Source organism: Argiope bruennichi, chromosome 2, assembly GCF_947563725.1.
Source record: "Argiope bruennichi chromosome 2, qqArgBrue1.1, whole genome shotgun sequence".
NCBI lineage: Eukaryota > Metazoa > Arthropoda > Arachnida > Araneae > Araneidae > Argiope > Argiope bruennichi.
Genome location: NC_079152.1, coordinates 101,817,590 through 101,838,905, shown reverse-complemented (window position 1 = coordinate 101,838,905; position 21,316 = coordinate 101,817,590). Strand labels below are relative to the sequence as shown.

Below are 21,316 nucleotides of genomic sequence, written 5' to 3'. Positions count from 1 at the left end.
CAGTTTTGAAGAATGATGTAAGGTTAAGCATGTATTCAATTGCTTAAATACATTGAATCGAAAATATGTGCCAAATATAGATTGATTCTTCATTAACTTATTTTGTTTCCCATCAATCATTTAAATCCATAAAAAAATTCGATATATTTAATAACTTATTCAGTAATATCTTGTGTCGTTTTATATTTATTATGATTTAATTTTTTTCAAAAAAAGAAATTTAAGTAAAAAATGAATTTTAATCACAAAAACAGAATACATTTTTTAAAAACAAATTTATTGTTCGAATATTTTGTCGATTTCTTCTTTCTTTCCGGAAAATTCTACACAGCTAATTTTTGAAGGTTGCTCTTGCAGTGAATTATAAATTGATGTTCATTCTTAAATAATGAGGCTAAAATGAAAATTCCTCGGGAAAAAAGTCGCTACATAAAGATATATAGCTTGAACTCATTATATCCGAGTAACACAATGACCACAAAAGCAAAGGAAGAAGACTGAGAAAGAGAACAGCTACTGCCACCATGTTTTCCTTTTTACTCAATTTTGTTGGTGAATCATAGCTGAAAAGAATAAAAGTAATTGAAAATATTTCTTTTATATTGTATGTCCTAGTTACAATCAGTATGAAATTTTAATTACTATTATTATAGTGTAAATAAAGATCAATATTGGTTAAAATATTCGTTAGCTGAAATCAATCAAAACAATTGCACATGTTGCAATTGTGGAATAAATTACATTTTAATAACACATAAGATAGAAATCAGAAAATTTCTTTCAGAATATACGAAAGCGTTTCTGTGTTTAAAATCAGGTTCAATTTTTGACAAGAATGGACATTTAGAAAAGATTGGAGATAGTGTAATAATTATTTTAGCCAATTAAGAATTATAATGCTTCAAGATCTCCGGGATAATGCTTTGAAATAATATTTCTTAAAGTGACTATCAGATGAATTTCAGGACGTAGATCGGAGAATTCAGGATGTAGATCGTAAATTCATTTTAATAATATTTACTGAATATATTTGATATGAATCTCGAATGGGAAACTCGACACCACTGTAATTCAGGAACTAGTTTCAAACTAAATGTATCTGTTAACGGCAAAGTATGAAACACCGACATTCTACAAAATGCCTAGGCATTCTATATAATGCCAGATTGTTTTAGACAAAGTATGAAATATGAGAATTATTACATACTTTCCTCAGGCATTATCTATAATGCCTAGGCATTCTATATACAATGGCAAATGCTGTTTAGGCAAAGAATAAAAAAAAGGTCCTGATAGGTCTATTATATAAATGAAGTGCAGTCCTCAAAAATACAAATGTTATTCTGAAAAAATAATGAGAGTGCCATTAAAAATTTATTCAAATTATTTCAAAATTTACTAAAGAAAAATGAAAGTTGTACAAAACAAAATGCCTTTTTATTAAGGGAAGCAATTTTATGCCTTTTTATGCCTTTCTTATTAAGGGAAGCAATTTTTTTTATTCAAAAAATAAGAAATTAAAATTTGACGATTCCTTGGCTTCTTCCACTCGACTGAGCAATTGCAAATGACCGGAGAGGAATTACTTTGTCTAGAATATCTTCAATTCTAAGCAAGGTCTTAGGGCATAAAGTAAATTGTGATCTATCATATACTTGTTCTAAAATTTAAAAAAGCGTGCCTTGCCACGTGATATTCGAAACGAATCGGTGATGTATTTCAAACGTATACGGTTTCTCATTTGACTATTTATAGAATGCCTAGGAAATGTGTGAAATATGAATCGTTTCATAAATTGCCGACCAGTTTTAGGCATTATATACAATGCCTAGGTATTCTATAGAATGCCGGGTTTCATACTTTGCCGGTAACATATCTAAAACTTATTAATTACTCTTGGTGATTGTTCTGATTTTTGATGCGAATCATTATAGACATACATAAGCCAAAAAATACCAACGTGAGAAAATTTATAAATACAAGGTTGTTTAACTTTCAATATAAAGTACTAGTTATAACTATACGTTTTATCAAGATTTTTTTGGATTCAATAATTTAAATATAGGAGCACATGCACAGGTACAACATAATGACAAACATGCATTAAACTGTATATTCCTCCCACCTATATTGTTGACGCAGAATACAACAAAGATGCACGACCATCTATGATATGTCCCTCTGCGTTGTGCTGCACAGTAGGCCTCGATTTATTGCATTGACACCAACGAGGAAAAATACACCTAAAAGTTATGACGAGCATTTATTTAGTTGATTCAAATAATGTAGTACCGTGATTTAAAATTTCTTGTGGACGGACATAATTTTAATTTAAAAGTGGTCATTTGCAAAGGAAATAATCTACAATCAACGTAATTAATTTCCCAAAGATATTATCTTTTCAGGTTTTAACCTACGTGCAGGAAGATTTATCACAAGCTTGATATTAAATATTATCAGTTATACGCAATTTAAAACTAATCTAAAACGAAAATGACAAGTGTTAGTGGTATAACATGGATCAAATATCATTATTTTCTCTTCCATTATCATGTTTGATTTAATAATGAAATGAACTGACTAATGAAGAATGGCGCACTGACACTTATGCTCTTGTGACTCTATCATTACAATGTCATTGAACAAGGATAAATGACAAATCAAGCTGATAACACGGAAAAAAATATTCTTAGCATCATCACAAAATATGAATTTCAGAAGAATTCAATATTATATGACTCTAAAGGTGCAAAAATGCACATATTATGACATTCACCAGTAATGCGGCCTTGTGTTGCTCTCTACTTACTCTCAACTTGAGTTGCCATTGGCTACACTTTGAAGGAACTATTCAGACATTTTACATCTCTAATGGGTTAAACGATAAACAGGGGAGTTATAATAAAAGTTAAACTTTGAAATGGTCATAAAAAACTACTTTACCAAATGTTATCAAACTTGGTAATAGTTTAAAAAAGGTCATAAAAATTACTTTTCCGCCAAAAAAAAAAAAAAAAAGTTCAAAAACTCCACACCAGGGGAGAAATGGCGCTGTATGTAATATTGTTAGGCAAAGTAGAACATGAGGACATAGGTTTAAAATGTGTTTAATCATTTCTGAAACGATGTACAAAGCATGTTCAATGTGGCATCCACCATTTTCTGAAAGCAAGTTAAATCGCATTACTACATTCTCAACAGTAGCTCTTAGCATATCAGGAGGAAAGTTACGCCCATGTTGGTGTATCGCTTCTTTCAATTCCGTCAAATTGTTTAGATTATCACCATAAACAGCGCTTTTGATATATAAAAAAAAACATTGAACATGCCTTGTAACACGTTTCAGAAACGATTAAACACATTTTAAACACATGTCCTATTTTGCTTAGCAATATTGCATGCAGCGCCATTTTACACCTGGTGGTGAGTTTTCGAACTTTTTTTGTCAGAAAAGAAATTTTGAGGGCCTCCTTCAAATTATTACCAAGTTTGATAACATTTGGTCCAGTAGTTTTCCTTTTATGTTCATTTCAAAGTCGAACTTTAATTATAACCACTCTGTATATAGGGATTTCGAAAGTTCTGGGATCTCACTCCTTAACTTCAAAACTGCAAAAGTTATAATTATAAATGTGGTGCTTAGGTACATTAAAGTAGTGGTACCATAAACGATGTGGCAGCATACAGCAAAGCCAGACAGCAAAATTCGTAATCGACGTTTTTGTCTTGATATCAATTTCAGATATAGAAAAAATTCACTTGCAAAGTTTAAGAGCATCATCGATTTAGTAAGAATAGACACTTTTCGTATATTAATGTTAAATATAGAATATATGAAATGCGTGCTAGTTTTATTGCTGTTTCCAAAACAGTGATTTCACAAAACGTGAAAGGATGAAACATTCATATGTTCATTAGTCACATTTTCCCATCTTGCTGCCGAAATGTGTACCGAGAAAAACAGAGATGCAATTTTTCATCTGTAATGTCCGTTTGGAAAGGAAGGTAAGGAGCGTTTTTTTAATGCCTAGTAATGGATATTGTACCTGTTTGTTTACATCAATACTTGCCTGTCCATATCATGCTTGTAGGGAGCGTTGGTTGAACCTTTGATTCATGTGAAAGTTGCAACATATGTAATTTCTCTCAACACCAGCACTGCCTATAATGGCTTTTGCGGAGTTAGATGATTTATTCAAAAGTTTCCAGATTACCTAGAATTGTTGAGAGGCATATAATCTATTCGAGACATAACAATTCTGGAAGTCGCGATTAAACAAATGCGCGGTTTACAGTTTCTATCATTGGCATAAAGGTAACTATTCATTCTGAATCTATAATTCTCTTCAGCTTTGTAAGATTTTTTGACTTTTTACCAGTATCTCATATCATTTAGATACAGATAGTGACTTTAATTCCAAAGTGGTCATTGCTTATCGTACATTCACCACTTTTATAACTATAACTATCGCCATTCTGAAGTTAGGAAGGTGAAGTACAAATTTTTCAAGACTTTATTATATACTCTGTAGATTATTGAATCAACGCATATATTTGAATGAGATTTCAATTTTAAATTAATAAATTATCGCAAGGAATGCAACGATTTCCGCGATTACCTGATAGTAGGAGATTGTTTGCACGTAAACAGCCAAACAGAAGTTATCATGATTCCTGCCATCTCCCTAGAAAAAAAAAAAAAGAGAGAGAGAGATTCAGTCATGAAATATTCGTTATTTTCAACATGCAAAACTAAGTACGAGAATTTAATTTTTTGCATAGATCATGGTATTGTGGATACTAGAAGTCTCCAAATCATTGATGTGAATTTTAATATCAATTACAGAATAATATGGCGGTTTAACCCTTTCTAGGGCCGTGGGAAGTATGCTTCCCGTCAAATTTAGAAATCTTTGTATGAAATTATGTAGGTTGGCATAAGTTCTGACAAATTTTTTTAGAAAGACAGAAACTTAGATGCTTCAGTTCTTTATCTTACACAAAATGATGTGTCTTGATTTGTTACTTAATTATTAATTAACCAGATTAATTAATTAATCAAGTTAAATTAATTTAAATGAATCCCTTTTCTTATTCTAATTTCAAGCCTATAAATATTTTAACATAATATGACTAGAAAAAAATGGCCCTTTTAAGTTGGCCCGTTAAACTGCAAGGTATGGTTTCAGTAAGTGATGATTACTTGTCCAAAAATCCTCTAAAAATGTAACTATTATAATTCGTTTGCAATTTCCATTTTAAAATTTGCCCGGAACTTTATAATCGCTATATATCAAATTTTTTAAATAAAATAAGCATAAAGAGCAAATGAATTGTGTATGCATAAGTAAAAATTATAGCTTACCGTCCTTCTTCGTAAGTGAGAGGATTAAGAGAACCATCTGATTTAGGATTTGTAGCTACCAGAATCAATGCCACCAAAACATAGATAAGCATTCCAATGCAAAAAGCAGCATGGATCCAATACATGTAACGCCAAATTCTGGAAGCTATAATATGAAAAAAAAAAAAAAAAATGACGGAATATGAAATAATATAATTTTTTTCAATAGAATATCATAAATATAGATATAATAACACCTGAAACCGTAAACATAAAAATTGATTTCTGATCAATAGAATGATTAAACTGATTAAATCGATGAAAAAGTATAAGTGTAAAAAACTCGGCGTTTCAATTTATTTGATAGGCCTCAGAATTTTGTTCAAAAAGCTGAGATCTTTAGCGGTCTTAAAATTTTAATCGGCCTCTGGATTTTTAAATATTAAGCTGAGCTAGTGTTTTGATGTAATTAGATCCGTACACAAATACAATATTATTCTAAAAAAATAATTTACTTATATCTTTTCTATTTTGGGGAAAAAAAGATTTATCTATATAAAAACAATTGCAATTAACTCCACTCGCTTAGAGATTTTTTTAAGTTTTGCATGCTTTGAAGTTTTAATGCTTTAAAACAAAAAATAAATAAAGAGAATTGACTGTAGGGTTCCAAGGTGGGGCTAATCAAGCTTTTAACTCTACAAACGCTTAGAGTTTCAAACTATTCTAGATTTAATGTGTTTTTTTTTTATGTTTCCATTGCCTTTTCCACTATTTAACATTTCTAGCATTATAGTAGGTTTAAAAATATTTTAAATACCATTCCGCTTATTTCTTGATCGATTGAGACAAATGTTACATTTTAATATGAGAGCACAACCCAGTTTTGCGCGAACATTTGGTTTTACATAACAAGTGGAAAAAAATTCTTTAAAGTATGGTTAAATGGTTTTTCACTTCTTTCTTTTTGTTGAAAGAAAAGGGTATATTTCCAATAAAAAAAATACGGCAATTTTTCTACCCTGTGTTTTTCAAATCAATGAATAAATTGCTTTACTTTGAATCGAAGATTATACGATCTTTCATTTTATTGTCAGAAAAATTACTGTTTTCGTCTTTTAAAGGAATCCAGCATTCGTTTTCTCATCCTTGCTGTGCTATTTTCTCATTCTTCTGTATGCCCAAAGAAATGGTTTTTTTTTTTAAAATTTTATTTTAAAGTGCCAAATGATAAATGTAAAACTACTCTTACTATAAGAAGATTATATTTTCCCATGATAAAAATTCATTCAATTTCTACTCATTAAATATTGTAGGGAATTGTTTTCTTTGATTGAAAACTAATAGTGTTTATTCCCGTTTTCTTTAGATGTTAAGTGTGGGTCGGTGATTTGGCGATAAGATCATTGACTTAGGCCTGAGGATTTCAGGCTCGAAACTTGATTCCACCGTAGAACCTCCATGTAAGTATGACTGGTGTAGCTTAAACCTGTTTGGGGCGAATTTATCCCTTGCTTGCGTGACGAACTTTGGAAAGCAGATGATGTCAGCTCTGGTGCCGCCATCGTCATTTGACCACTGTTCAAAATTAAGAAGTTTAAACCGGAATAGCGCTACTATCGCTTCGAAAAGGGATGCTGATATAACTAAATGAAAAAAGTATTATAGTGAGCACTCCACTATATTTTAAAGACCTTCTTTTTCGCCTTACAAGCGGTGAAATGAATTTCAAAATCAAATTGATGTGCTTACATTTAACATTAATTGATACAATCGTTTTATTACTTATAAAAAACTTCAAAGATTTTCAAGCATTAGCACTCTCTTTTTCTATTTTTTTAGTAATACATTTTAAAAGCTATAGTTTTGCTTTATTTTTTTATTTCATGGTTAATTTTTGATATTTAATTTTATTAACTCATTTTTTAAAGATGTATAGGATCACTCAAAAACTTACAGGAACATATTTCTTTTGGAAATACACATATCGATTTTCTAGATTTAATTGAAAAAAGAAAAGTTTTTGTTCACTTTTTTTTTATTTGGAATATTTTGTTTGATGAATTTAGATGTTACCATCTATACCTCCATTCGATATGAATTTCTTTTTGCTACTTACATTTACTGCAAACTAAATAAAAGCAAAGGTTCAGAAAGAATTAAAATTAGTGTACTTACCAGTAATATTCGGACGAATAGTCACACTTATCGTCAAAATAGCTGCTATTCCATAGAGAGGCTGAAATTATATTTCTGAAACTTCAAAACATAGTTTGCACATTAACATAGTAACATAGTTTGCACATTAGGATTCTATAAAAAGCAGAAAATGCGCCAGAATTATTTCAAAAACTATTTGAAATAGCCGTCATGCAACACTTTCATGTGAAACTAGATAATATATCCACAGTGTTCGGAATTAAAATACTTTCACGTATAATAGTTTTAATGTGAAAATTAATTTTTTTATAAATGATTTTAATTGCGATCCAATAATTTGTAATCACTTGAAGCTGAAAGGTGAGTTCTTATTTTCAGCTCTTTCAATCACCATTAAATAACTATTTTAAACCAATAAAAAATTTCCAAGGTATAAAATAGAAACTTTTTTAAAAAAAGTTGTTAATCAAATCGGAGTATTATTGTTACCGTATTTCAAATCATTTGCATTAAACTATAAAAGAGCGAATAAAAACAGAAAAAATTTTCTATGTAAAGGAATTTAATATCACTGAAAATGTAAAATTTGGAATTTTAAGATGGCATTATAATATTTCTTGCAAGATCGTTTGCTACGAATTCATTACAGAAGTCAAGACAATATTTCTGCTAATTTTTAATTTATTTAATATTTAATTAATTTTTGCATTGTGAAAAATTGACAAAATTCTTTCCCTTACCTTAAATAATAAGTGTGAAAAATTTGGTTGAAATTTATTATTAGAAATAGATTAGGAGAAGATATGGAACATACGTACAAAACCACAATAGATTTTATTTAATTAAGGTAATAAATTAATGCAATAAATTAAACCAGAAAAATATTTTAAATAAATATCTTCATATGAATAAAGAAAAATATCTTTATATAAATAATGTTATCATGAAGGTAAATGGAAAACATGTTAGGTAGTATAACGTTCAAAAAAATGGTTACAAATTTTCTTAAAATATTGATATAATCTAAATGATTTTTTCATTTGTTACAACAGTCCATATAAGAGAATTAATAATTCATATATTGACGATGCATTTCTTCATTTTAACTTTCGATCGACATTCATGATTTGAAGTGTTATATCCGATATCAACTTAACAACATGAGGAAATCTACAAGACACAGCATTCGCAATGAATAACGTGAAAATGAAGCAGCTTTCATTTTAACACATAGAACTTTATTGCAAAGTATCGATTGTTGATATTTCCTTTTTGTTTAAATACATCGATTGCTCTCAATGTCAGAAAAGATCTTTTTATAATTAGTTAACAAGAAGCAACGGCCATTCAGTTTTTTCCATTATATCAAATAGAGTTGCCACTGATTAGAGTTATGTTTCTAATTTTTCTTACAGGTATACTGGAACAAAAAGAAAAAAGATACAAAATAAAGAAAATGAGAAATCTAAGGGTGAGGTTGACTCTATTAAGCAATTTTGCGAATTATTTACTTAGAGTTATGAACTATTTTTATGCATATATATTAAAATATAAACACATCAAATTTCTTTTTAAAAACTTTTTAAAACAAAATATTATTTTTTTTAATTAAAAGATATATAATTTTCTAAAATTTCAAAATATTCCAAGCAACTCAATTTTTAATTTTTTCTATTATTTTTACCTAATTATCCAATATAAATTTATTTGGAATAAAACTATGTTTAATTTTGTAATTCCAATTAAATGCTAATTTCTTATAAATATTCTTATTCACACTTACTGAATCTTTATTAGAATATTATATTTTTCAGAGCCAAAAAAATTGACTTTTAACTGTCTAAAAAAATTCGAAATATAAAATGCATACCATATTTTGTTTTAATGTTTAACTGAAATCTATATTATCAATTATATTTAATTTTCTTCAAACGTTAAGACACCTGGAGCGTTTCAAAGATATTTAAATCTAATTACAATACCATTTTGAGGAAAATAATTAAAAGGCGCTTTTTTCCCCCACAAGCATTCGAAATATTCATTTATTGAACAATATATTGTTACAAGTCTGTAAAGTTGCTTCCCAGCACGGTTAGTTCTATCACCAGAAAGACTGATTTATAATCATCTGTATTGGATGCTGCTCGGGTGCCGAGCTAGTGATCCCAGAGCTTGGCGACAAACTTGGCGACTTGGAGACGAATTTTTCGACTTTGACGACAAAATATATAATGCTGGAAACTTCGAGAATTTTAACGATCCCTCCATTATTAACCGAGATACGCCTGATTGTCCTTCTCGGTCTGCCTCCCGGGAGCTATTAAAGGCCGGCAGTCTCAAGCTGCAATGAACCAGATAGGTATCGTAGACAAGTAACGAGTCTTCGAGAGGATAGCGAAGCAACGGCGGAGTGCCAGCGTGTGTGGAGCTTAAGCTATTTCTGAACTGGGCTATGTGCTGAGTCCTGTTGTGGAAGCAGCATCAAGTTGTGTGGTAGTGAGTCGGCAATAGGATACAGCTAAAGCGAGGAGACAGTGAGAACTTCAGCCGTTTAGAGAAACCGTAGAGTGAAGCTCCTCTCTCCTGCTGGATTTTGTCTGGCCGCTTTGTGTGATGTGATCGATTACTACTTGTAGACTACTGTTTGCTGTAATGTACTGTCCTGTGTGTACGTCTCGGCTGTATATAGTTGTCGCTTCTGTGTATTCGTCCTCTCTGTGTTAGTGTCTTCGTGTTAAATAAACATCGTCGTTGTTTTCTACTGAGGTCTGCTTATTGTGTTTTCATACCGTACACCCACTACAAGCGAATCCGGTGATCTATAACAATATCTCATAACACTATTTTAGTTGAATATAAATAGATATTTTGGTGGGGGAACGATAAACACAAAATTTCATGTTTCTGTCAAATTTTGATTATTTCAAAGTCCACTGTGCCTTCAATGAATATTTAATTAATTGAATTGTGGATATTATGAGAAAATAATTCAATTTATCGTTTTTTATTCTCAGATAGTTGCATGAAGTGACGTCAATACTGCTCCTATAGCGTGAAATATAATTCTGCTCTCCCTTCTTTTATTTACTTACTCTTTTTATAAAAAGAAAAGCATTGTATAACTAATTGGTACAAAGACAGTCTTTAAAAACTTGAAATATAAACAGAAATTGTACAAGTTTTATTTTCACAGTACCACTGCAAATAGGATATTACTTACCACCCACAGAAAAGGATCCGGGTCATTGAACTGAAAAGAAATACATTACATTTAATTATTAAATATGAAATAGCAAATTTTAATCTTATCAAAAATGATTTAATTTATTAGTTGATTCTGTTGATTCAAATAGGCAACAAGGTAAAAATAAAATGATTAAAATTTACTAAAGTAGATTTATATTACATTTGGTTTATAATATGTTTCCATATTAGCTTTACTGATTGAATTAATATTTAAGCAATTTGTATTATTTATTTAAGTAATCGAGTATTTTATGTTTATTTTAATAGCGCTGTTTTCCCCAAGTTTACGAATACTTTTGGAAAGGCGCAAGGTTTTAATTATGGATCAACGTTTTGTATTTTATTTACTAATAACTTTTGCTTTATTTAAAAATTCTACGATTATATTTTATTTGCTGATGATCTCAAACTGTTTAGGGTCATATGATGTGATCCTAAACTGTTGTTATTTTTATGCAAAGTGATCTTATATAATTTGTATTAATGGTATATAAATAAATTACTTCCGAACACAAGAAATGTAACTCTATTATTTCTACTATAGACTACTATATATATTGCTTTATTCTTATGAAATGACCAATGGCGTCCTTCTGTTTGTTATTTTTGATAATACTCAAATTTTTTATCCATTTTTATACCACTCAAATTCAGCTATTAATCTTGAAACTGCCTTCAAAATAAAACTTCATTTTCCCAAACTTATAGATGACATAAAATCAAAAAGACGTTAGAAAACTTGGTTTCTTCAAACATAAAACTAAAATATTTTCTACCGAATTGGCTTTGAAAATTCTGTATTTTTGCATTGTACGATCAAATCTTAAATATTACGTTTCATATGGAAACCATTCTATAAAAATAAAATTGAAATTCTAGAGTAAGTGCAAACTAAATTCGTGCGCTATTTGTTTTAAAAAATAACCACATTTGTTCATATGATGTATCTTCGATAAATCTCTCTAGTGCTTGACATTCTTAGATAGAAATCCTTTCGTGGTATCTCCTGTGTCCTGTTTATTATAAAATCCTCATAATATGACTGATGATAGTATTAAAAATTCATGCGTTTCATTGTACCAGTCAGAGCATTTAATTAATTGCTTATTTAAGAACATGTTTGTAAAATTTAATCATATAGAAAAATTCTCATTATATAAATTTTATAAAAGATTCAACTAAATTTCTGAAAAGATAGATATTTTTTTTTATAAATCGTTTGGTGTTTTCAATATCATATGTCCACAGCTTTTAAATTTCTAACCTGGTTATAAAAGTTTTTAGGACTGAATACATTTAACTTTTAGATCTGTAATGTATTTATTAATATTTTATCATGAATTTTATGCAGCTTTTGGAATTGCAATGCTCTTTTAAGATTGTTTATATTCTTTTTAACTCATACTGCGTTTTTAATATTTATGAGATTTAATATATATTTATATTTTAAATCTGTCGTGCATTTTTGATGCTTTTAGGGTTCAAACTTCGTAATTGCGTGATTTTTACTGTATTTTTGCATGTTTATTAGATTGAATATATACACTTATTAAACACCTAGTATGTTTTATTACGCTGTCATTTATTGTTTAAAGCTTTTCTGTTTATATGTTTGCTCTTCATTTTACAATTGATCTGTAATTGGATTTTTTTTTTCTGTACTTTGCATTTTCTTTCAAATAAATAAATGCTTTATAATAAGATGGTTAAACCATTTTATCTTTGCAATTTGGATATTACATACGAATAGTTTAATTTGAAATCTTGTTAATAGTTTAATTATAAAATTTCGACACAGAAAAAACATGAAATTGATTCAGAACTAAAGATAAATATCTTACCTGAACTCCAGAAGCCATTACGAAAAATAATGTCATCATGGCATTTGTTCCTCTCCATAATATTTTCCCACCACTTTCAGCAGACTTTTGTTTCTCCGATTTTTTCACAAACACTTGCTCCTGTTCTTCTTCATTTGACAAGCTAAGAGTAAACATTTATATCGACATAATACTGATATTTGTGATAGTAAAAGTTTAAATTCGTACTGTTTCAAAATGATAAAATCTAATGAACTTTTATATCATTAGACCACATGAAGATTTCATTTGCAATAATTTTAATGTATAATTAAACTGTTTTCTTAAATACATTAATGCTTCTAAAACATCAACAGTTCAACTATATATAGTATAGTCTATAGTTTTCACAAGCAAAAGATTCAATTATCAATAGTATCGATGAAAACGATACTATTGATTGTTGTCTCCCGTGTAGTGCTTCATTAATCACAATTTCAGTAGACGTTTTAAAATAGTTGATAATTTCCTCTCGAGTAATATCATCACCAATCTAAAGTAATTAATGTGTATTATATATAGTATGTATGAATATAAGTAAGTCGCAAGTATGTACGTAGTACAAATTTTCTATATACAAATTGTGTACATCTGTATACACATATGTGCATACATGGCGCATTATATACATGCATATGTATGTACATGAAATACGTAGAATATACATATCTATGTAAAAATGTAAGTATGTGCATTTGACTATATATATATATAGGTAATATTTAGTATGAGCGTCGTGTATATGTATAAATAATTAATGAAGAAAATTCTGGAAACTCAAAAAAAAAAAAAAAAAAAAAAAAGAGTTTTTATCAATAACACGTAGGAGCATTTTATAGAACGTTTGAGTTAATTTAGTTACATTAATGTAGCATATTTGGGACTGTTTTGGGACGGACCTCGTAATTCTGAACCGCGAATATTGACGAGGACGAAATAGAAAGGGGTTCTCCCCATCTCCTAACTCCCACACCATATCAGGGAAAAGATGTTTGGCCCTGACAGATTTCTCATCTATAACTCTGTATCCACCAATATTCTTGGTTGAAATTTTCTCTTTCGTACAGTATACAGAGATGATGTACAGTCTACAGACCGAGAACCATTGAGAGAATTAGTTGTTATGGCTACGATTTCTCTAATCAACGACAATAATTTACCCTCTTCAATGAGATTTGTCCTTTTATACTTTGTGTGCAAAAATTTTTTAGAAACATTTGAGTCTCATTAATGTAGTACCTTTTCACAAACATTGTAGACATTGATAGATTTTATATCATTTTTTTCGCTCACTCAGCATACATCAATATATTCAGTAAATCTATAGCACCAAAAACATTAAATTACTGCTTCAGAAAAAATAACAAATTTCAAAATTAATACTAAAATTGGAGCTAAATTGAATACTCTTCATTTAAAACTTACTTTTATCACATAAAAATCTGGTTATTAATGAACTAATAATTGAATTCTTCAAGATTACTTTTAAAGAAAAGCAAAATTTAATTAAAAAAAGAAACTGCAATAATTAGCGGTGTGATAATAAAAGTTTCAGAAACTTCATTGTCATAATGCAGATGTTCTGCCACAAGATAGCAGCAATGCTATGAAAAAGCGATGGTATTGTTTAAAAGAAAAGTATTGGTTAAAAATTAACCAATACTAATTAAATAAATTGCACGAGTGCTGTCAAAAATATCGAGAAATTCGATGCTATCGATGTTTCAGTTGATAGTTTCGACTATGATTGAAATTGATTTGATATATCAATGTCCTATCGATGTTTGCGAAAATATTAATACTATTATATATTAATCGATGAATGAAGAAAATTTTTAATAATTGCAAAAAGGCAAAGGAGAAGAAAATGCATCTATTAAGAATTTAATAGTTACAATCAAAGGAGAAGAAAAATTATATAATTCTTTCATGACATTTGAATTTTTAATCCGAAAAATCTTTGACTGACAATGTTTTAGGCTTGATTAATATGCCATTTCCTTTTAAAAATTTACTCTTAGTGACAGAAAACTTAATATACACAAGAAAAATCTATTTAAACCTTTTATATACCCACGGCATTTAAAAGTATTTAATCATATGATTACGAATTGAATCTATTACAAATATATCACTATGATTAAATCATAGCGATATATTCATAATATGATTATTATGCAAAAGTACACGAAAATCGTAGCTTCATTTGCATGCAATAGATAGTGTCAATTAAAGATAGGAATTAAAAAATTATTATTATTAATTGCATTAATTAAGTTATTTAATTAATTTAAAAGGGATTTTTGCCTCTTTCCTGGAATTATTCTGTATCAAAATTTTTCTAATGTTGCAAAAATAAAAATAAAAAAAAATTATGGTAAAATAATTCAATAAATAAAAGATTAATATCATTGCAACAAGCATGGATATAAATACTCTAATAAAACAATACAAAACATAATTATAATGTGTAATTAATAATATTTTTAAAAAATTATTAAAATTATAGAAATAAAATCATACGGAATTAAAACTGGTATTACTGAAAAGCTAATTTTTTTAAATTTTTAAATTGATATAAAAATATGTTTTATGCTGTAAAGGTTCAGTAGTAAAAAACTTGATGTTTTTGTTTCCTTCAACAATGGTGAATCATCAAATTGTGACAAATATTCAAACAGAGTTTTTTAATAACCATTCACCTGTTCTTTTTATTAAGTACATGAATCTTTCTAATGAATTCAAGTTCATTAAAAACATAGCTATTTAATTAATATATCTTCTAATAGCACGTTAATACAAGATAGTACGAAAGTAACTTCATTTTCTTTCTTCATGTAAAGTACATTAATAATAATAATAAATATTTTTTTAAATATTTATATTTCAATTATGGAAAAAAACTACGCAATTGTATATTTAATGAAACAATGAAATCCATTTCAATTTCATTGAAACAATAAAATTGTTATTTAAAACTATGTTAAAAATATTTTTTAGAAATGATCAAAAATTTTTTTAAATTATTATCTAACTTAATTTGCATAGGTAGTAAAAAAAACATTTTTACATTTTTAAATCTAAAAATGGTCTAAAATTTTGGAAGCTAGTGCAGAAAAGTTAAAATTTCGCTCAATTTTTAATAAATAAAAATTTCTAAATATTAGCACAGAGGTTTATTTTTTTAGTATTGTAACGAGGTTTATTATTTATGATATTTTTTCAATAACATAATAATGGTAAATTACTTTTTGAAAAATTCTTTAAAAATATTAAAATTTAGTCGCCATTTTAGCAGACTAAAGATATTTATAAGTTAGGCATTTTGTTTCATGAACTTAATTTGAATTAAATAAAACTGCATAAAATACGTTAACTGTAACAAAAAAAAGCTGTTTCTTTATTTTTGAATTCTGTATTTCGTAAATAAAATATTTAAAAATCAGAAATTTGAAGAGATAGTGGCTTCAAATCTTAGAGATTAAAAAACATTATTTTAAGTAAAATTTGAGAATGAATAATTCGACATTGCACTATAAAATGATTCAAAAATTATTGCAATGAGCTATTTTTATCATAGCTTATTCAGCTAATATTGAAAAAGATTTTTTAAAAAAACTGCTGCAAAATATTTCTAATTATTCAAGATATTTATAATTGTTGTACAATACTTACAAACTACTCTATTCGAATAAACATCGAAAAACTTTTTTTTACACATTTCAAAAAAATAAAAAAAAAATTGAAAGAAATTGTATCTTCTAATTTTGAAAAGTGTCAGTTTGAGTAAAATTCTAGTGTAAAAAAAATCTGTTATTACATGATAATTCATTTTAAAATTATAACTGTGAGTTATTGCTTTTCATATAGTTTCCAAAACAGTTTTGAAAGTAAGAATTGCTGAAAAATATTTTCAAATTAATAATCTATACACATAAACTGAAAGAATATGTTTATCAGAAAGAAAAGTAAACAAAATGAATAGCAACAGGTTGATAATAATACTTACTCTTCGTTTTCGAGACTCATTTTCTTTAAGTTTGGGTATGACTCCAGAAAGACTTTATCAAAAAAATCTTGGAGCCGCAAGTATGAAATCGACTGGGTAAATGTATGAATTTAAAATGTTTCTCTAACTGGGCAATTGCATTCAATCAATGACAAATTTTCGAATTAAAGGAAACTTCTCCTTGGCGAGCATTCGAGAAATCGATTAGTGGATTTGGCTTCAAAATGAAATTTTTCCAGCCAAATTTGTCATTGTTTACAGTTGAATGAAGCTTTCACTTTCTTCTTTGTTACCTTTTATTATTTTTTTATATATATACCATACCTTTTTTGCGTATTGCTTTTCAAAAACATTTTTTCTCACATTTTATTTAAGAAAAAAGAAGCAGTTTCTTAAATGTCTAATTATTGTATATTAAATGCATCTTTCCTGTAATAATGCAGCAGTGCGGGAGTTTTTACCTTTGAAATGGATTTTCGTTTTAAATTGCTTTTGAATGATTTTTTTAAAAAGAAATATGCTGCCTAAAATTTTCATATAGAAAAAAAATATCATTAATAAACATTTATCCAGAAATTTATATTTTAAAAAATAAAGGACGACATTTTATTAAACCAAGTTATATATTCTATTTGAAAAATAAATTATTATATACTCTCGACAAACAAGTTAAATATCTGCTGGTTTAAAATATATTTACTAATAATAAAGATGAATGGAATGGGTATATGTATTGGTGCTCTACAGTCCAGATCATTTGGGCTAGAGTTACCAAACTTAGCACATATGTATACTTGGGAGGATGAGAACGCATACTTCTAAGTAATTTTTAAAAAAATTTAATTAGGTATTAATTGAAAATTTAGTGAAATTTTGGAGTAAAACCTAGAATAAATTGCATAGTATTAGCGAACAATAATGATAAAATATAGACATTTAGCATGGATCTATCATTTTTACTGAATCTATTGTTTGAATATTTATTTTCTGTTTTTTCCAACCGATAGAAACTAAAATACAGCTATATTCACAAATCACACACCGAATTTCACGGATTTAAGTCATTGCGTTTACTTGCATTTGAAAGTATAGACCGACAAACGGTCACAATTTGAAAAATTTGGTTCAAAATACGATAAGAATTTACATTTTAGATAAATTTAAATCTATGTACAAAATTTTATCAGTCTAGCTCTTTACTTTATGTATTTATCGAATTTATTTTTGCTTCAACAACCAAATAGACATATTTACTCTGAGAAATATCAGATGTTCGAAAGAATATTTTCTCTGAGAAGCATACGTCCAGAATTTGATAGAAATTTACAAATTTGGTTTTAAATCCATATGGCAACTTTCATATATTTTGCTGAAATTATTTTTGAGTTATCTTGTTTACAGACAGACAAAATTCCAAAAATGTGTTTTTCGGGAGGTCTGAATCGAGGGATATTCGTCCAAATCTCGAGCTCGATTTTTTTGACAATTGCAATACTTTCCCTTCATATACGAGGAAATAAAAATTTTAAAAAAATCAAATTTATGCATAAAAGTTATAAGTAAAGCTTACAAGTAAAGCGACAAACGAAAACAAGTATGTTATCAATCATAAGTCATTCGATTGTTCTTTGTTATTGATATTCCTTTGTCTGACCGGATCCAAGCAAAGTACAAATTGAAAACAGTCTTATAGAATGTTTATTGCCACATTTATACTTTATTGTGATTCCCCCGGGGGGCACCTCTAAATGAGGATGAGAAGCTTCCGGCATGGCGGTTGGTTCTCCCCACCCTGGAGGTTATACAAAATGGTGGAAGTCTGACTCTTCCCATCGATGACGGGACGTAATTCTTTAGGGAAGAGTTGTACCATGGCCGGTGATGGCCTTTAAGACTCAACCACAGTTCCAGTCAGTATTGCGGTGGCGGTGGTCCGGTCAGATATCTTTGATATCGCCACCTTCGAACTGGTTTGTGGACAGACCTTCAATCACTAATAATAAGAAAAGAATGGATCATTATTCCATAACGAATAATATTTTGCACCTCCATTGTAAAGAATAATTCCGTTGTCCGAACGAATAATATTTCGTACCTACGCATAACATAGAAACCCTAAACAGCCTAGGAGAAGTGGAATAACTGAATAACCGAATTATCTCATATAACAGCATGAGAGCTGAAAATTACAGATATACAGTGCGTAGAACCTTCTCAAGGAGGTACATTCCGTCATCAGTGAAGGAATAGTTATCTGCACAGCCTTAGAAAAATCGAGACTTTGGGTATTAATTCGTTCATTTTTTCATCGCTCTATTTGAGGTAACTTACTGTATGCCTGAATAATACATTTGAAAGGGGGGGGGGAGAAGGGATATACTAAAATAAGTATGCTCTATACAATATTGGCAATTATTTTAATGCGATTTCAATATTGATACAATTTAAAGTACAATATACATATTGGTCATTCATAAATTATTAAAATCAAAATGCTTAAAGATTTTCAATCTTCATGGCTAAAAATACTTATGATTTGATCTTGGGTTAAAAATTGCTATATACAATCAGAAATTTTTTTTATAAAGGTATTTTTATTCACACAGTAAGAGACTAAACATTAAATATTCAATAAGAAAAATAAAATGAACTATATTTATAGAATTGGAAATAATTTATAACTTACAACATCACACTAAGAAGCACGACATTTTAGTTAATATTTATTTGTACTGCATAGGTAACAAAAACATTTCAGTCTCAAAGAATTCTTTAAAAAGAAAAATGAGATGCGATGCTTTACTTACAAAGTAGTATGTCCAAAATATGCCTTTTGTTCCTGAAACTATATATTAGAGTATATGTCATAGCACTTCCTTTTTCTGAAAAATCAGCAGCCACTTTCAAAAATCAAAAATGAATGTACGTAATTGATATCCACTGACATGAGAAAAAAACCCATCACGATTATTATGAATTTGAATCCTTTTTTTAAATAAAAATTTGAATTGAAATGAACGAACCTTTTTTATCATTAGCCAAATAAAACCATTTTTTTAAAAATTTATCCAGCAAATAGTAAAATAACAAAATTATCTACAAAATAAGAAAATCTTATTTTGTAGTATTTCTAGAGAAAAAGTGAATAATATTATCGCCAAAAAATTTTGTTCACAAATGACCGTATATAAAAATAAATTTATTTTCCAACTTATAATGTAATAGTAAACTCTCATATCTGAAGAAAAAATAACTTATATCTATATTAAATATAAATTTTATACCTACATTAAAAATATTTAATATACCTATAACTTACTTGCAGTCTCTTAAAGGCTCTTTGAGTTCAATCACTTCCATGTCATTCATTGCTTCTTATCGTTTAAATCATAACTTTCTTTTTCGAATTTTCACTATAACAAATGTCTTTGATATAAATAATTTTATCGCATACTCTGTTACTTCATAAAAAATAGGGGAGTAAAGCATCTTTAAAATACAGTAATACCATCTGTCCCTCTAAACCACCGAGGCCTAAAATAAATAACTTATATTTAGGCAAGATAAACACGTGTTTTAAAAAGAACACTGTTTGCAGACCAATTTTCTAGCTTCTGAAAGTCTGTCATGTGTTTTCCTTTTATCGTTATCAGCTAATTTGATAAGGAGTGAAATTTGGGATTATTCACAAATTATCGTTTTTCGCAGATTTTGAGAACAATAACTGAAGGGAATATTTGAAAATTGAACTATTTAATAAATGTAAGCATGCTTTATACTAGGTTTATTTCATAAAGTATTTGGTATGATTCTTTATCTTATTTTAAGGAATGCTTAGGCAGACCATAGGGCAGAACTCCCTCAGTTTTCGATAAAAAAAAGTATAGCAACTCTGGATTCTTTGTTTTAAAGCTTTCTCATTAGAATGTCGTTCAAAGCATAATTCCAAATGTAATAAATAGGCCTACCTATTTTCCAATTAATTCAAAATACGCATTACTCCTTTTTTGCTGCATAATGTGATAGCATGGGTCTACTTGAATGAGATTTCATAATCATTTTAATTTATTATTATGCTTATAATGTCAAACAACATTATTAGAATTTAAAGCAATTTAGAATTTTAGAACTTTTATTTCTTAAATGATTGAAAAAACATTTAATGGTAATCGCAGCATTTTAATTGAAATAATCCTTCTTAAGTAAACATAGATAGATATGTCTGCCAAAATTTTTATCTCGGGAAACGGTTTAGTAACCTAATACTTATAAGTAGATGTATTGCGATATATTATATTGTTTTCATTCAATCCAGAGAAACTAAATTGATTATTTTTATTGCAAATTATCTTTCCGAATATTTTTTTTTTCTAACTTGAAAAATTTGCAAAAAAAAAGTTCAAATTTTGAAATTGACTAATTTTAGACTGTAATTAAAATCCCATCAATTGAAATTCTTAAAAAAAAATTTCTCCCATATTTTTCATTATCAACCATATGAATACAATGGAACTAAAGAAAAATAATTAACTTTGAGTGATTTTGTGAAAATCATTTATGCTTGCATTTCAACTTTATATTATTTATGTTATTAAAAATCTTCAAAATTTGAAAATTATTTTCAAGGAAATTCCGGGTTTTTAAGATACAACGCCATTAAAACATCCTCAACTACCAGTGTCTAGAATTAAACTTGTT

At 28.3% G+C, this 21,316-nt stretch overlaps 1 protein-coding gene across 3 annotated transcripts; it reads right to left on the bottom strand.

Moving 5' to 3' along the window:
• Window positions 1–287: 287 nt before the first annotated feature.
• Window positions 288–20,239, bottom strand: LOC129962072 (transmembrane protein 220-like). 3 transcript variants are annotated; one of them, XM_056075784.1, is made up of 8 exons: window positions 19,938–20,239; window positions 12,592–12,733; window positions 10,725–10,754; window positions 7,523–7,583; window positions 5,366–5,510; window positions 4,620–4,685; window positions 2,126–2,243; window positions 433–563 (listed from the first exon to the last, which is right to left on the bottom strand). In XM_056075784.1, the coding sequence occupies exons 1-7, from the start codon at window positions 19,985–19,987 to the stop codon at window positions 2,126–2,128; spliced, it is 612 nt and encodes a 203-aa protein (XP_055931759.1). In that variant the 5' UTR covers window positions 19,988–20,239; the 3' UTR covers window positions 433–563. The 3 variants fall into 3 exon arrangements, with proteins under 3 accessions (XP_055931757.1, XP_055931758.1, XP_055931759.1); XM_056075782.1 differs by lacking the exon at window positions 2,126–2,243 and having other exon boundaries at window positions 288–563; XM_056075783.1 differs by lacking the exons at window positions 2,126–2,243; window positions 19,938–20,239 and adding an exon at window positions 16,619–16,936 and having other exon boundaries at window positions 288–563.
• Window positions 20,240–21,316: the final 1,077 nt, after the last annotated feature.

What these genes read in the sequence shown, in the direction of transcription:
- LOC129962072 (XM_056075782.1), bottom strand. Translation starts at nt 19,987, where the DNA reads ATGAATGACATGGAAGTGATTGAACTCAAAGAGCCTTTAAGAGACTGC. An exon ending in TATTCGTCCGAATATTACTG is followed by an intron (nt 5,511 to 7,522) that starts GTAAGTACACTA and finishes TTCATATTATAG; the next exon opens with CTTCCAGAATTTGGCGTTAC. An exon ending in CTCACTTACGAAGAAGGACG is followed by an intron (nt 4,686 to 5,365) that starts GTAAGCTATAAT and finishes TTTTTTTTCTAG; the next exon opens with GGAGATGGCAGGAATCATGA.